Source organism: Syzygium oleosum, unplaced genomic scaffold, assembly GCF_021117445.2.
Source record: "Syzygium oleosum isolate NSW1041296 unplaced genomic scaffold, Sole_v2.1 Sole_v2.14, whole genome shotgun sequence".
NCBI classification, from domain to species: domain Eukaryota; kingdom Viridiplantae; phylum Streptophyta; class Magnoliopsida; order Myrtales; family Myrtaceae; genus Syzygium; species Syzygium oleosum.
The window spans coordinates 6404580-6421996 of record NW_026607498.1 but is presented as its reverse complement, the minus strand read 5'-3'; the positions used below and the strand labels follow the sequence as shown (position 1 = coordinate 6421996).

Here is a 17417-nt window from a genome sequence, read left to right as displayed (position 1 = left end):
AAAGAAGAATGTCAAAATATAGATGGAACTCCCAAAACCGAGGTCGTCTGAAAATCTTGCTCAACATGATGTACCAAAAATGCATGAAACTATAAAGCACAAGGATACTCATTCAAATTTCAACTTCTCGTCTGGCTAAAATGTTAAGTACCCACAGAGAAAATTAACCCCGTTAAATACTCGTCAAAAACATACTTTTAACCAAAATACAAACCGGCCTCACTACTTCTTATCTTCCTTCTCAGCCTCAGCGGCCTTTTTCATCCTCGCGCCAACATGACGTTGGTTCATGCGCTCCACTCGTAGCTTGGCATATGCGCTGAACGATTTCATCTCATCTGTGACCTTCACAAGTTCCACTGCTGGCTTTTCTCTTACAATGGGCAGGTAAGTTCCTTGGACTTGAGTTGCATTTGCAAGCTCTTCTGGAGTGGAATCACCAGCCTGCATATAAAGAAGGAAGATGAGATGTTTTCAACGAGAAAAGGGTTCAGAATAAAATCGATAAGAATTTTTCAAGTTCTCAATTTTACCTTGAATTTCCGTGCGCGTCTTGGGAAGACAACTAACTTCGCCTTGTATGTCTTCAGCCTCTGCACATTAGCTTGAAGACCTTCCAGCGAGCGATTCTTGCGGCGATGATCAACCGCAATTCCAATTGTTGGAGCTAATTTCTTTGGGATGCCTGCTGCCTGAGATATACAAAATGCAAGTTAAGCATAAGGCTTGCACCAAATGCTGGAAACTGTAAAATAAATCCTTGAAGAAGGAGCAATCAGGGGAGCCGTTTAGTTATCACCAAAATTCTGGTACAAAAACGCAGTAATACCAAACCGCAGTGCAAAAAAGCATGCAAAAAAAAAGATTAAAACATGCCAACTTAGCATGCTGAAACCTGGATGAAACAACAAAAAGTTAAAAAAGAAAAGAACAGAAGCCCAAGTTCTGTTTAAATAGGTAAATGAAGCTAATGATGCAAGTCTACTTGAAACTGGTTTCTCTGCCACTCGAATAGCCAAATGCAACTTTGACCGCAGGTAAGAATTATATGACGGTAAGACAGTACAGGGGCTTTAACAAAGCTTCATATGCAAAATTATGGTGAAAATAATGCTGGTGAGATACAAATAGCCTATCTCCTCATGATGCTTCGTGATTTGGGATATAAAGATCCGAAAGGGGCAGTGAACAATTTCCTAACTGACAAAATTATAAGCGGAACAGCAAGTCAAATGATTGCTAAATGTCATTGTCGCAAACTTTGAAAGGGCTCAATGACCACATCTATTCGTTCTACTTGTATCAACACTAAAAAAATTATCCTAACAAGGTAACGAAGATTCTTCATGACAAAGGAACCCATTCAAACAAATAACTCATCATGACTATACCTTAAGTTCTTCAAGAGAAAATCCCTTCCCAGCCTTGACCTTCATATTATACTTCAGGGTTTGACCACGGACAACTGGTCGGAGTGGACCTGCTGTTGGCCTCGGGAAAATCTTCACAGCCTTCTTTTGCCGAGCTGGGCACAAAATAAAGAACATCAGGATGCTCCGAAAATAAGAATGGCAACTAATGACATCACTTCTATATAAAGGGAGCAATTCAATTACCTAAGCGTCTTCTAGCTTTTCTTGCAGGCTGGTTAAACCAGGTCTTGACGTAATTTTGCCAGTGCTTTCTGAAGTGCCCATTTGGCACAACATTGTTATGTTTAACCATGACTTACCTAGAAATGAAAAAAAGACAAAAGCTTTTAAGGTTAAGAAGGCTCTGAGATGTGGATATATGTTATCAGCAAAAGCTATTAGACTGTAAATACATGACGGATTATGGTCCAAACACATTAACGAAAAGTACATCAAATTTGTTTTTTCACTCTGCACAATGTTAAAACTGGTTTTCAGAGCCAAAATAGAAATTCAGAAAACTAAATATCATAAGCACAGTATCTTCCACATTGCCAACACAATAATTTCAATTCAGAATAACCATTTTCACAAAAGAAAAAGAATGACATGGTAAGCAAGTAAACCAAACAATAGTGAGTTTTAAGTTTTGTCGACTAACAGCTTAAATAAGCTGAAACATGTTTGAGCTCAAATCGGCACATTCCTAGACAGCAGAAATCTGAGCAAATCTCATTTAAAACTACAAGAAACATGTCTGGATTTAAAACTACAATCCCCATTTAAAGGGCATCGACATTCTCAAACCTTCCCACTCCCACTGCACACTAGACCAACAAAATGGTGCATCGCGAACAATTCCGACAAGTAAGCAGTGCAATCAGATAAAAATCAAAACTTGATTTCAATCTCCACAGCCCAGAAAAAGGAAACACTTACTTCCGACATCGCATCACCACGGAACTTTCATCAATCCACATAAACAATAATTTCAACAGACGAGGTCGAGCGAGAACAACACACAGCATTTCCAACACAATTCGTTCGGCAAGAAAACAAAACACCCGAGATTCATGAAGAGAACACCTCCCTCGCATCTCACAACAGATCGAGCTCGCGAACTCAGCAAAGCGCGAACGACGACGACCGCGAATAATGCCGAAACTTTCGAACGAACAAGCGGATCGAAACGGAGCAAAGAGCAAACAGATTCGAACCCGAAATGAAACGAAGCAAATCCAACGCGAATCAAACCGAAGAAGAGCGACCAAGAGGCTGAAGATCAATCATGCGATGATCAGCACCGATAATTTTCAAAGGATCGAGCTCGAACGGTACCTGCTTCGGAGCTTGAGAACCGAGGCGGTGCGATGGTTCCGACGGAGAGAAGCTGGTTCGACTGAGAGAAGACTTTATATCACTTCGTAACATAAAACCCTAGGGCTTACGTATTGGATCCGAAAAAGAAAACGGGTTTTGGGCCTGACCCGATTCTTTTGGCTGTTCTTGGACTCGCGTCGCGGGCCGAAAGCCCAAGGCCCAATAAGGTCCGGTGTGGACCCTTTTCTTTCCGGTGACATTAGGGGCGCCGGAATCACGCATCGGTGAATAGGATAATCACGCCGGCACAGTGCCAGGCCGCCCTCGCGGCCATTCAGTGAGGGCTTAGGTCGCCTCACCCATGGCCGGCGAGGCTCGACCCTTGCCAGCCTAGTGCGAGTCCGCCCTCACAGCCATTCGGTGAGGGCTTGAGCCTCGCCAACGGCTGGGCAAGGCTTGACCCTCGCATGATTCGGCGAGGGCGAGCCTCGCCTGCCCAGTGTGAGGTCACCCTCGTTGCCTCTGGCGAGGGCGAGCCTCACCAACCCAGCGCAAGGCCACCCTCGTGGCCTCGGGGGAGGCATGACCTCGTCGGATCTGGTGAAGTCGAGCCTCGCTAGAGGCTAGCGAGGTCAACCTCGCTGGCCCTGGCTTCTAGCCGGTTGCCGAGGTCTGACAACTGGCTGGAGGAAGAAAAAAGGGAAGTGAAAAAAAAGAAAGAAAAGAAAACAATTCAAAAAAATTCGAAAAAATATTAAAATATTATTAAAAGTTGTCCACGTCAGCACCGACAGTGCCACGTAGGCCGACCGGTATCCACGTCAACAAAAATCGACCAAAATTAGCTTGAAGGACTGAATTGGCACCCAAAAAGATTTAGAACTAAATTGATACCAATGCAATAAGAGAAAAAGTATCAGAAAAGTCATAAACCTTTTGCATTTGTGCAAATTCAGTCATAAACCGTTTGTCTTTATGCAAATTCAGTCATTCCAGCTAATTTTGGCAGGATATTATTGACGTGGACACTGGTCGACCTACGTGATACCGCCATCGCTAACGTGAGTAAATTTTAATAATATTTTAATATTTTTTCAATTTTTTATATGTTTTTCTCATTTTTTTATTTTATTCTTTTTGTTTCCTTCTTTTCTTTTCCTTCTTCTTCTACCTTTGGTCGATGGCCAGCCGCCTAGCCTCGCCTAGACGAGGCCGCCGTCGCTAGCTACAGACGAGGCCGCCGTCGCTAGCCACAGGCAAGGCCCCGGCCGACCCTCACTTGGGCAAGGGTGGGCGAGACCTGGCGAGGGTCAACCTCGCCCAGGCCAGATCTGGCGAGGCCAACCCTCGCCCAGGCCATAGTGGCTTTGCCGGGCATTGCTCGAGGGAAGGCGATGCCTAGCGAGGCCACCGTGGCTTAGGCGAGGGCCGGCCTCGCTAGATTTAGCGAGGGGAGCCCTCACTGGGGCTCGCCCTTGCCCAGGCGGGGGTCGGCCTCACCAAATCTGGCCTGGGCGAGGCCGACCCTTGCTAGGGCTCGCTCACCCTCGCCCAGGTGAGGGTCGGTCGGGCCTCGTCTGTGGCGGGCGACAGCGGTCTTGTCTGTGGAGGGCGACGGCAACCTCGTTCGGGCGACGATGGCCAGGCATGGCTGGTGGCCGGTGTCCAGTCACTAGCTAAAGGTAGAAGAAGAAGGAAAAGAAAAAAAAGAAAAGAAGGAAAAAAAGAATAAAAGAAAAAAATCATAAAAAATATTTAAAAAATCGAAAAAATATTAAAATATCATTAAAAATTATCTATGTCAGCGCCGGCGGTGCCATATAGGCCGACCGGCGTCCACGTCAGTAATATCCGGCCAAAATTAGCCGGAAGGACTGAATTGGCACAAAAACAAAAGGTTTAAGACTGAATTATCACAAAAAAAGGTTTAGGACTGAACTGGCACAAATGCAAAATGTTTAGGACTTTTATGACACTTTTCCCGATTAGCAAAGCACGTTTTTACACCAAAATTTGACTAACTTTTATTATTGGCAAGTGATAAGTTTGGTGGACTATCCAAGAGGTCATTTGTGAACATGGGGGTTGATTTAAAGTGTACTAATCTATAGCTTAGTAAGATCATTAACAACAAATGAGAGAAATTATCGATAGGTATCATTGCCAATCGACATCAATCATTGATGATTTGTCATTTGCAAAATTTGCTTAAGTGTTGGAATTACAAGACAAGTGAGATGTGTCGATTTCAACACGAGACGATGGTTTTAACATCAATTGACGGTTGATTATCCCGATAACTTCTTGTGAATAATGATTATCATCGTACGAAACGTATGCATGTGATCACGAAAAGCATGTAGCAGTATTTGTAATAAAAAGTACTGACTACTTATATGTAATTGGTGTTAGTGAGCTATAAATACTCACCATGAATATCGTAAATTTTCTCGCTCTTTTTCCTAAACAATAGTCAATGAAGTTTAATTATTTTTCGTTCAGTCTTATATCTCGTAAATTTACTTTCCAACACTTTAAATTCTATAACTTCTTCTCCATTTCGTCTTTCAATTTCCAGCCAAGTAATTTCTTGTCCAAGTTCGATACAAAATCCTTTCCGTATAAAAAACCAAAATCAATCTATTTGGTGAAAGATTTTCACTTTCTCAGTGAAACAGCATGTATGGAACATCGAGATCAAAATGACCCTAGATCAAAATGACCCTAAGTATAAACTATGTACACTAATGAGGGTGACAAGATATGGTTTTTTTTTCTTAATTTAATTTTTGTGTTTGTTATTATAGCACCAATGTCATAGAAGAGACAGAGGAGATTGTAATGCTCTTTTATTAGCCACTCCATAATTTTCTTTGAAAGGACTCATGGGGTGACTAAAGGCAAAATGTCAAAGTCTTATATTAAATTATATGCCCCCTAAGCTAAGAATTTTACATTTAGGGTTCGTTCGTTTTGCGAAAAATGAGTGATTTGGAAAATATTTTCTGAAAAACGATTATTTATATTGTATAGAAAAATTATTCAACAGAAAATATTTTTATTATCCATAACAATGTATGCCTAACTATTTTCGTGAGTGATAAAATAATTTTCCTTTAATTTATTTTTCAAAACAATATAAGCGATTATTTTTTTCAGAAAATTTTTTTTAAATCACTCATTTTTCGCGAAATGAACGCACCCTTAACTTAAGATGATCTCTATGAAAGTATCTTTCGTGTAGGATACCGCATCAGATTAAAAAATTGGTAACTCACTAAAATTGCAAGCTAATGTCAGGAAGAGTATGGGAAGTGGCAATGCCTAGGTGACTCGAACACAAGTACAACTTTTCCGAGAAAACCGCGAACTTGGTACGATTACTCTCAAAATTGACGAGAAAATATTGTGTACCCCTAGTGATTCCTCCGTGGAATCGTCACAACTCCGAAATGGCGACACGTGTGCGAGGGACCCACCGTGTGTCAGGAAGGCTCCACGTTGGAATCACTTGTCGGCACTTCCCCAGGCCAGAGGAGAGAGCAGGGGGAGAGAAAAATTTTGAACAAAAGGTGTCCTCCTCTCTCTCCTCTTTCGCGCTCCTCCCAGATCTCCAATTCTCTCTGCACCTCACGCCGCGCTGCCTCCGACGACCAACGAGCGACGCCCTAGCCTCCGACGCCGACGCCGATGACGCCTCCGACGACCGAGGTCCGCCGCTGCCCACGAGCGACGTCCGTCGCCTCCCACGACCGAGGTCCGCCTCCTCGCGCCGACGCCGACGCTGCGTCCGACGAGCGACGTCCGACTGACCGCAACTCTCTCTCTCTTCTGCTTCTTTTCAAATGATGATTGCCCCCCTCACCCACCGCCACCGGCTCCACCATTGCTTCTGAACTCTTTCGCCACCGCTGCTACATCCCTCTCTCGTTCAGTTGCAGACAGAGACCGCGTGTATATGCACAACTCTCTATGCTCCGCCGAGGTTTCGCGTTCATTGTCCCGTTTGCTGCAGTTTCGGACAACGATCTGGAAGGAAGATGGGCGAGTCGTCTTGGCCTTCTGACGCGCAGGTAATCCCTCTGCAGTTCGTGAAAGCCGGTTAATGGGCATTGTCGAAAATTTGTTCACTTCTTCGATCAAAGCCGGCCCACGTTTCTTGCTGTGATGTTCTTTCAGCAATGCCCACATTTTCTGCTGCAATGGTCTCTTTTCTTCCTCTTCTTGAAGTAGAAGATGGGGTGTGCGCATTAGGCGTCTCCACCTCGTTTTTTTTTTTTTCTTTTTTGAATCTCCTCTGCAGTTCGTGAACGCCGATGAATTGACCCGCATTGTCGGAAATTGTTCTTTGGTTAAATCCAGTCCACATTTTTTGCCGTGATGTTCTCTCGCCAATGCCATTTGAAGCTTGAGAATCAAAGGATGATGCCTGGTCTCTTTTGTTCCTTTCCTTGAACTAGAAGATAGTCTGTGCGTGTTGGGCGTCCTTCTCTGGTCATTTTGTCTGATATTTTGTTGCTTTTGAGATGATTGATCGTGATGTGGGATGATCTAGCGGGGTAGTATCGTTGTTTCCTACTCATTGCCTTGAAAAGAGCAATGAAAGAGTCAAATGCCTAATCTGAGAGCTGAGGTCTTATCAGCGAGTGTATTCACGATCCATAAGGCATGACAGTCTTCGCTTTTGTTGTTTTTTCCCCCTTTCTCTTGATCTCTCTTGCTCTTTCTCTGCTTGGGTCTCTTTTGACTTCCTGTTTTGGTCCCTGAAATTTGGTGATGAATTGTTAGATTCTTTGTCTATGACCAGCTATTCTGCTTAAAACAAGTGCATTCATAATTATGATGGTAGCTGGTACTCTATCACTTATTATGGTTTCTGCAGATGATGATTTAGAAGTGGGCACGTCAACAATATGCCTGGAGGACCAGTTAAGATCGCTAGGATTTATCCGTGGAAATGATGGTTCTTTATATGGATCAGCTCGTGATCCTGCTTTCTTCAAGGATATAAATCTCGAAGCCAATCTATCAAATAAAAAGGTTCTTTTCTTCTTAGGGACTATAAACCTCTTTTGTTGTGTTAGCCAAGATTTCCATTGTTTGCACTTTTGATAATTGTGCTTCACTAATGTTTCCCTGCCTCATTAGATAAGGGATGCTATTTTATCTATGGGAGCAAGTGACGCATACATCCTACTGAGAAAGCTTTTGGCCTTGTGGCAGTCAAGGTTCTTTCCAAAAATATTCTGAAAACACTTCCCTGATTGGTAAGCTTTCAAAATAATTGCTCTATAGATTGGAGATTCAATATGCTATATACTGAAAGAAACTAAGGAGACCTGTGCTTGGTTGTAGCTCTAAATAAACATGTAGCTGCTCTTGATCATCCTTTATTTCTCTTTCCAAATTGGACTGGTAATGTGGAGTCACGAATGTCTGCTTGGGAAGAAAAATTAACCTTGACCTTAGCCTTTGAGTTATACCTATGAATACTTGAGAGATCAGTTAAGGTTATCTTCATGCGGTTGCATTGGTCAGGACATGCTGCATGACTCCTATAAAGTCTTGTGTTGATTTTGGAGAAAGAATTTATGTGTAAAGAAGCGGCTTTAGTCTCTCTCCATTAGATTCATTTGAGTTCAATTTAACAAGTTGTTAGCTCCAGTTTGAAGTCCACCTTTTCAGGAATGCAGTTGCTTTATCATGACCAAGAAAAATTTAGGTATTAGCATGGCTTCATTTCATAGAGCACTTTAAACTTCTGAAGGGTATGTGAAGAAAGCTTGTGCTTGAAGGGATAGCTAGGTTATATTTTCGATTATTTGCACATGCACCCACAACTTAAGTGCATGTTCCTTATTTGAGCTTTTGCGGTGCTTTATGTTCAACTGAGAAATTGGAAAGGTATTTCGAGGGAGTGGTAAAAAAAAATCGAAACTTGACTCTAATTTTGTTATCTGGATGAGGGATTTCTTCTCCTTTGTATTTTTCTTCTGGTTCTTGGCTTTTCTCGATCACTATTTTAAGGAGGGCACAGTTTGGCTGTGCTTCAATTGCCCCAGAGGATGCTCTATTGGATCTCTATTTCAAAGGAGAGGACGGAAGCTATGTGGGTGTGGAATGGCTGTCAATTTTTTTATGGTGTTGTAGCATTAGAGCTCTGTTGTCCTATGCATGGTTGTAGTGGTGGCCACAGAAGTGATTGAGTGATCTTTTAGTGTGTTGTACTTTTAGAAAATGCTATGTGCAAGGATTTGGCATTGTGCAATTAGTTCTGCACAATGCCAAGCAATCAATTTTGTTTTTTTTTCAGAATGAAGGATTAGAGGCTATTAAGTGCATATAGACAGATATTGAAAATCAGCTTATATCTGTTTTAACTGCTATAGTTTTTGGAAATATAGCACCTCTTAAAAGCTAGAAGTGAGGGTTGAAAAGTCCTCTCAAACACCTCTGAAGACTTCAATTTTATTTTACCTTTTGGTTTTGCATGTTGGCTGTAAGAAACTGCAAAAAGGATGATCATCTTGTTTGGTTCCTTGATTAACATGCTAGTCTCTGAATCTGCAGATGAATTCTCATGCACCTAGTTATATATTGACTGTGGTTCTGGGGCTATTTCTATCCCTACATGCAGATGAAGTTTTTTTTGTTTGGTGTCTAGTACAGAAGAGCTACATTATGTTTAGAGGTGCAAGTGTGTTGAGGTTGTTCTATTCTGTGTTTGCCTAAGAACTTTGAAGAAGAATGGTTTTTCTGGGTTGTGCTCTTGTTGGGTTCCTTTGCCTGAGGTAGAGTTGAAGTGTATTGCTTGGTGGGTGTTTGTTTACCTGCAATTTGAGGTTGAGCTTCGATTTACAAATTACAAAATAGGTGGATTTGAGGTTGAGCTTGGATTTGCCTAGGCGTTGATGCCCACCTAGCCGATGCCAACGCCACCTCCGACGAGCGAGGTCTGCCGCTGTCCACGAGCGACGTCCGTCGCCTCCCACGAGCGAGGTATATTTCAGATCGTGATGCTTTTTTTCCTCAGGTATATTTTCATTCACGACATTTAGTTGACATGAGCGTGCTTGTCGAAGGGCTTCTCGCTAGTACAAGTTGGGATGAGCTTGCTTATGTTTGGCAACATGGAACTGATCCTAGAGCTCCTTGAATTAGGATAAAAATTTCAATTTTTGGGGTCCCCTCATTGAGCTGTGTCAACTTGGGATCAGGATTCTGAATGGCCAAATTTGAAAGTGTAATTGTCGTTCTACGGTTGATCTTGGTAAATGACTCACAAATAATTAGACTCTAAATTAGATTCAATAAAGCAGAGAAAATTTCTATTTGCATTATTAGAATGGTGAGTTTGCGCTTGTTATGTTCACCTTGTATGATATAGCATTAGTGATGATTCTCTAGTCTTATTATAAGGATCCAGTTGCTGTTGCTGTAGTGAAATTTGTGTCTCGATAATGAATTTTCCGTGTTCGCTAGTTTGATCAGGGAAAGACCACGTAGTTGCCTCTTCTTTGTCATGCGAGGATGAGGTTAACTTTCAATATTATCAGTTCCTTTGTTTGGTTAGTGCAGCATTCTTTGATACTTCTCACTTTATGGTCACTCTTGCAACTTGTGTATCACCTGTTCCGGGCGTGGGAGTTCCAACTTCTATGACAAAATAGTTCTGGTGCTTGTCTCAAAACATCATTTCTTTGTTAATTGTGTTTTCTGAGCATTTGAAATGATTTGAAAGTGTCATTTTAATGCCTCTCTCTAAGGTGCATATTGTCCCATCAAATAAAAGAAGTATTTTTATTAGCGTGTGAAAGATCGTGAGTTAGTCATGGTAGACTAATGGAGTCGAGCATCCTTTAATATACTGTTAATCATGGCTACTAACACTCCATTCCGGAAAGGACAAAAAGAGGAGGTGAGGACAATTAGGGTGGAAATAAAGTAAATTTTGAAATTTTGTGACATTAAGACAGAGGGAAATTTGAAATTTTCTCCTGTAAATTTCTGTCCTTCCCCATTTTATCGCTTTCCAAACAAAGCATAAGAGTTTTGTATGATTTTGGCTTCAAAAACTTTTAGGAAATTCACTTGTTTGAGTTGAGAAGGAAGAGTCATGTGACATATGAGAGGGAACAAAGAGTGACAAGTTGAGCTATCATAACCTGATTAGTGCTAAGCTTTAGTTTGCGGGATGTGAAACTTGAGGTCACACAGGGCATCTCGCTTTCTTTTCATTGCTGTGAGTATTAGCCAGCACACTAGTCGGATTTTGAGTTACTTTCTGTTGCATCACGATAACAATTAGTTTTTCAATGTTTGGAAAGCGAAGGATACATTAGATTTCCTTTTGTGTATGATGTGTGATGTATGATTTATAGGTTTCTCTGCTAAGCATGTAATTTGTGTGCTTTACTAATCTTTAAGTGTGGACCCAAGTTGAGAAGGTCGATCTTGCAACTGATCTCAATCATGAGCAAATTAATCTGCATTCTTCCATTCATATCATAGCTATCAATTGAAGAACAATAGGGAATGAAAGACAGGAAAAGCATGATAGATCCTAGATGGAACCCACAATGGCGGAGAAGATCGAAAGGAATCTGCAACCTGGGAACACCGGCTTTTCTGCTTACATTTCCCTTCCATTGCCTTTTGTTTTATAATTCAATATTTTATGTTTAGATTGTTATTCATATCCACAATGGCTAATGAAGGAATGATGGGGCAGCCATCACCAAGATCGTCAAGGATAAAGAGAACTTGCGTACCTTCGTACTTGAACCTAATATTTTCTCTCCTAATATAGATAAATTAAATAGCTGACTTTTCTTAATCTTTTATTTACTTTGCTAGTTGATTCAAGCTAATCCTGTGAACATGCCGTTATCTTTGCAGCAAACGCCACCACAACCTGCCCTCGCTACCTTATGAACTCTGACGAAATGCATTGTCTTTTTTGTTCATCCTTTTTTTCAATTAGTTTGGTTGTAACAGATTGGTTCTTGGAATACTTTATAATTCTCCAGTTATGCAATCAATGGAGCTTGCAGGATGTCAAAAGTGAATGAGCAAAATAAAATATATCTTGTGATTCTGGGCTCGTTAGATTCTCAACTTTCTAGGGACTTGATGTGCTTTTTGACCATTCACTGTGCTCTTTCTTCCATCACTTTGTGTAATTTTCTGGTTTCGGGTGCAATGTGTTTCATGCTTATGTTTTCCTCTCTCTCTCTCTCTCACTCTTTGCTTCCAACGTCTCATATCTCCGTTCAGACCGGACTTTTCTACAGCTTTGAAACCACTGCAGGTCATGATAGGTTTTTGGGTAACAATCGAAGGTAGGGTTTATAATTTTTGACAAAGGTTCATTTGGACATGTCCATAAGGGTGGTTCATTCAGGTTCTTGAGCAATTTTCTTATTTGGTGAGTAACTTTGCGCTCAAACAAGTTTTGGAAAAAGTTATTAAAATTATTAGCCGTTCTAATTATTTATCAGTCCTTAACACCATGATGGCAACTCACGTCCCGGACTGTTACATATCCAACGATCCTGTGGAGGGCGCTTGCACATCCAATCACCGTGTAGAGAAGAAGAAAGTTCACAAAAAGATAATGCGATTGTGTCTATTAGAGCCAGCACAGCACAATGTTTGAACCATCTATTTTCTCTGGACAAGTAGTCCAAATAAAATAACAAATAATAGACAAACAAAAAGTAGCAAGACATTTAAATGGTACACATTATGCCTCAATCCATTTACATCAGTGTTCTTGAATTTATCCTTTGAATGCTCAAGTGAATACTTAACATTTCTCATGTCATCTTCACGTATTGCAAGCGGAGCCTTTGTGATAGAAGAAGGCACATCGTTGTTGTTGCTTCGCCCTCTTCTCCCTCTCTTTTGCCTTAATCTCTATCTCTGCATCCGCCTGCGATCTCCTCGGGTTCTCCATTTCTTCCTCCATGGCTGTCATCTCTTCCTCCTGCTTCTTCTTGTGCTCCAGAAGAGACTTATCGTAGTCCTTAACGGAGAAAAACATGGGACCCAGTTTGGCCAACCACTGCGGCTCCACAGCGGTGGCACATTGCATGTACTCTTTCGCCGTCAGAATCAGCTCGTGGTAGACCACGTACTCGGGTGTGTGTCCCATGCCATAGAGAGTGCTACTCGGGTGCAAATGGCAAGGCATCCCGATCCAACAATTCACGTATTCACCGACGCCCTTCAGTCTCGCTGCATTGTGGAAGTATGCAGAACAGATGGCCTTCCTAACGACATCTGTGTTGGGCCAACTTGAAGTTAATGGGATTCGCAACATCTTGAGAATATCCAGCAGTTGAGATCTCACTTCTCGAGCCTTCCGCAAGCCCTTGACATGCAAAAAGTGACCATTACACCAATCCCCTATACTGTTTACTTTTCCACTGCTGATAGACATTATGCAGTGTTAAGTGGTCAGATTCCGGAACGAAAAAATTTCTCCCTAGCAGCATCGCTCTCCTCCGCTCTATCTTTTGGCCGGAAAAATACAGATGGCACTGAGAGCATCGAGACAATTGTCAAAACCTCATCTAGGCAACCTAACTGATCGCCCATCAAGAGCATCTTTGCAAGAGGAGGATCCAAAGGGAATTCCACCATTTTCCAACCAAACTCCGTTAACCCTCCAAAATTGTTAAGTGCGCCTAAGACCCACAATTGGTACGTAGAATTGGGAATGTTATCCTGTGGAGGTGGATCCATGAAAGCAAAATCTAGCAGGTTCTCAACTTTAAGGGACTTGAGCAATAAGACCACGTACCCAAGGTTGGTCCTCTGGATTTCCGGCACGGGACTGGGGAGCATTTCATCCAAATATGCACTCTCCGTGCAAAGTCGATCACGTGAACCCGGTCCTGTTCTGCCTGCACGACCAGCACGCTGGTCTGCAGCAGCACGGCTGACGAGGAACACTTGGAGTGCATCCATACCCATTTTGGGATTGTAGACTTTCATCTTAGCATAGCCTGTGTCATGACGTAATATATTCCATCTACTGTCAAAGAAGTCTCTGCAATGTTGGTGGCCACGATGCACTTGCGAGCCCCGTCTTCAGCCTTTTGGAATATCTTTGATTGCAAATCAGCCGGCAGTTGGGAGTATATGGGAAGAATCAAGAGCTTGCCAATACCTTGCTTTGTGGAATATACAAGCTGTTCCATGCGCTCCGCTAGAGCATAGCACGCTGCTTCAATTTCATCTTGGCTAGTCATGAAAATGAGAACGTCGCCCGGAGGACTGCTTATATGGATAGCCATAGCCTGCTTCACTACAGCTTCGACATAATCTTTACATCGGTTTTACTCCAGAGGATGTTAACAGGAAATGTCCTTCCAGGTATGTGAAAAATAGGTATGCTGTAAACAATTTAAATTAATTTAGTACTGCATCAACATTCGCATTAAGCTTCTGACAAATGTGATTATTACCTGCCAAAGAAGTTCGAAAATTTTTGTGCATTCAGAGTAGCAGATGTTACAATGAGCTTAAAATCGCGTCGTCGAGCTACCACCTTTTTCAATATCCCAAGGAGAACATCAGTGTTCAGTGATCTCTCATGTGCTTCATCCATCACGACAACCCTCAAACAAGTAAAAACAACAAAGGCTCTGCTTGAAGAACCTAAGTCTGCGTAGGTTATTCTCCATGCATATACAAATCCACTCCAACCCAGTTTAACAAGAAGCAATAGATCAGAGTAGAGAAGACATTGTCATACTGGTACTTTTCAAGGTCGGAATCTTTCAGTGTTTCACGGAAAAGCACTCCATCTGTCATGTACTGCAACACGGTACTGACCACCAAAAAAACAATTATACATGACGGAGCATAAAACCAAAACAAAAAGGCATAGATTATAATTTATCAGGGAACCAACAAAATTTGAGATATGTCCCAGACTAAAAGCAACAACACTACTTCAGAAAAGTCAGCATTAAGAAAATACTATCCTAAAGAATTTGCTCATGACAATCGAAAACAGTCTCACCTTAATTACCGTGTTTGGCCCAGTCACATCCTCAAAACGAATGGCATACCCCACTTTTTCACCTAAGTCAGTTTCCATCTCTTCACTCACTGTCTTTGCGACACTCGTCGCTGCAACACACCTTGGTTGGGTACAACCAATTATGCCATTCACAGTGTAGCCATCTTCATGCAGATACTGTCATGAGTAGTATATAAAAAGAATGAGGTCATAATTTATTCCCTTTGCCCATAGATAACTAACAACAGATTTTCAGAAAAATTAATGACATTGATCATGAAGAACACCTGTGTTAGTTGAGTTGTTTTTCCCGAACCAGTCTCTCCCACAACGACCACCACCTGATTCTCATGGATAACCTATGTGATAAAATATTTAGACACAATAAAAGCAAGGTTACAACAAAAACCCAAAAGAAGTTGTGACATTTGTAAACCATATTAGAATAGGAAGAAGGCCTCTAGACAAGCGAACGAAATCTAAGGATGCAAACAGAAAGCAGTAGAACATGTGATTGTTCCCACAATGCCTTTCTAGAGCAAATATGTTATAAAGGCCAAAACATAGTGGGCTTTATCTACCAAGAATGCAACAAAAATTGCGAATTGAAAGCAATTTTTTTGGGCCATACAACATTTACAGTAAGTTGATGAGTATCTTCACAGAAAGAAAACTGTTAGTGATACCATTCTCTCTAACAAAGTGAACAAAGGCCCATTTCCCACAATGACACCTCACCCTCTCGAAAAACCGACATGCCAGCACAACAAAGAAAGAGAAAAGGAAATGTAACCAATATTAATTTCGTAAACAATATTCCCAATTAATGTCCATCTCTCTCTATCATTCAGCAATGGACTAGTTAAAGGTAACGTTAGCAGGATTGCATTCTTCATCAATCGACAATGTCAAAGTATACCCTCATTAGTATAATAAGTATATTGCATCGCCAAATTTTATTGAACATAAGAGGCAACAGGCTTGTTCATATTCACAATAGATAGAAAATACAGATGTTACCCAAAAAACAGAACAGGAAATTTTGACTACGTTGTATATCTGTTGATGCAAATCGAAAACCAATACCCGAATAGAGGGTCTTGTACAAACACTACCTCAACAACAATATGGCAGAAATAAGACAAAACTGACCTGGTGATCTATATGAGCTCCCAGGGGGCAAATTCTATAAGATCCTTCAACCTGAACTTCATCTGTTCTTTGGTCAGCCATTTGAGAAACAACATTGCGAATATAGTTCAACTGCAATGAGATAAGATTACATGGAGCACAATCCCCCAAGAATTTTGACATTCGCAAGACTGACTACACTCTTCTCAAGATGGTCAAATAGAGAGATGATGTTCAACTGAACACAGAGAGGATCCACGAATTTCCCACTGACGCACCAAAGAAGTCGAAGCAAACCCCACTGGCATTTGACTCTTTCATTGCTCTTTTCAAGGCAATGAGTAGGAAACAACGATACTACCCCGCTAGATCATCCCACATCACGATCAATCATCTCGAAAGCAACAAAATATCAGACAAAATGACCAGAGAAGGACGCCCAACACGCACAGACTATCTTCTAGTTCAAGGAAAGGAACAAAAGAGACCAGGCATCATCCTTTGATTCTCAAGCTTCAAATGGCATTGGCGAGAGAACATCACGGCAAAAAATGTGGACTGGATTTAACCAAAGAACAATTTCCGACAATGCGGGTCAATTCATCGGCGTTCACGAACTGCAGAGGAGATTCAAAAAAGAAAAAAAAAACGAGGTGGAGACGCCTAATGCGCACACCCCATCTTCTACTTCAAGAAGAGGAAGAAAAGAGACCATTGCAGCAGAAAATGTGGGCATTGCTGAAAGAACATCACAGCAAGAAACGTGGGCCGGCTTTGATCGAAGAAGAGAACAAATTTTCGACAATGCCCATTAACCGGCTTTCACGAACTGCAGAGGGATTACCTGCGCGTCAGAAGGCCAAGACGACTCGCCCATCTTCCTTCCAGATCGTTGTCCGAAACTGCAGCAAACGGGACAATGAACGCGAAACCTCGGCGGAGCATAGAGAGTTGTGCATATACACGCGGTCTCTGTCTGCAACTGAACGAGAGAGGGATGTAGCAGCGGTGGCGAAAGAGTTCAGAAGCAATGGTGGAGCCGGTGGCGGTGGGTGAGGGGGGCAATCATCATTTGAAAAGAAGCAGAAGAGAGAGAGTTGCGGTCAGTCGGACGTCGCTCGTCGGACGCAGCGTCGGCGTCGGCGCGAGGAGGCGGACCTCGGTCGTGGGAGGCGACGGACGTCGCTCGTGGGCAGCGGCGGACCTCGGTCGTCGGAGGCGTCATCGGCGTCGGCGTCGGAGGCTAGGGCGTCGCTCGTTGGTCGTCAGAGGCAGCGCGGCGTGAGGTGCAGAGAGAATTGGAGATCTGGGAGGAGCGCGAAAGAGGAGAGAGAGGAGGACACCTTTTGTTCAAAATTTTTCTCTCCCGCTGCTCTCTCCTCTGGCCTGGGGAGTGCCGACGAGTGATTCCAACGTGGAGCCTTCCTGACACACGGTGGGTCCCTCGCACACGTGTCGCCATTTCGGAGTTGTGACGATTCCACGGTGGAATCACTAGGGGTACACAATATTTTCTCAAA

General features: G+C 42.3%; 1 protein-coding gene, 1 long non-coding RNA gene and 1 pseudogene across 5 annotated transcripts; 1 reads left to right on the top strand and 2 right to left on the bottom strand.

Moving 5' to 3' along the window:
- Positions 1-80: 80 nt before the first annotated feature.
- Positions 81-2878, bottom strand: LOC115690044 (60S ribosomal protein L13-1-like). 2 transcript variants are annotated; one of them, XM_030616273.2, is made up of 5 exons: positions 2751-2878; positions 1617-1732; positions 1392-1525; positions 534-692; positions 81-444 (listed from the first exon to the last, which is right to left on the bottom strand). In XM_030616273.2, the coding sequence occupies exons 2-5, from the start codon at positions 1723-1725 to the stop codon at positions 223-225; spliced, it is 624 nt and encodes a 207-aa protein (XP_030472133.1). In that variant the 5' UTR covers positions 1726-1732; positions 2751-2878; the 3' UTR covers positions 81-222. The 2 variants fall into 2 exon arrangements, with proteins under 2 accessions (XP_030472133.1, XP_056174114.1); XM_056318139.1 differs by lacking the exon at positions 2751-2878 and adding an exon at positions 2540-2665 and having other exon boundaries at positions 1617-1733.
- A 3407-nt stretch (positions 2879-6285) lies between these two features.
- On the top strand, positions 6286-11423 carry LOC115665682 (uncharacterized). 3 transcript variants are annotated; one of them, XR_008817901.1, is made up of 4 exons: positions 6286-6805; positions 7615-7772; positions 7881-7999; positions 9638-11423. It is a non-coding gene; the product is annotated as an uncharacterized LOC115665682 (long non-coding RNA). The 3 variants fall into 3 exon arrangements; XR_008817900.1 differs by having other exon boundaries at positions 9606-11423; XR_008817899.1 differs by lacking the exon at positions 9638-11423 and having other exon boundaries at positions 7881-8646.
- Positions 11424-12334: 911 nt separating this feature from the next.
- Positions 12335-17150, bottom strand: LOC115665681 (pre-mRNA-splicing factor ATP-dependent RNA helicase DEAH7-like; annotated as a pseudogene).
- Positions 17151-17417: the final 267 nt, after the last annotated feature.

What these genes read in the sequence shown, in the direction of transcription:
- LOC115690044 (XM_030616273.2), bottom strand. Translation starts at nt 1,725, where the DNA reads ATGGTTAAACATAACAATGTTGTGCCAAATGGGCACTTCAGAAAGCAC. An exon ending in AAAAGCTAGAAGACGCTTAG is followed by an intron (nt 1,526 to 1,616) that starts GTAATTGAATTG and finishes TTTTGTGCCCAG; the next exon opens with CTCGGCAAAAGAAGGCTGTG. An exon ending in TTTCTCTTGAAGAACTTAAG is followed by an intron (nt 693 to 1,391) that starts GTATAGTCATGA and finishes TGTATATCTCAG; the next exon opens with GCAGCAGGCATCCCAAAGAA.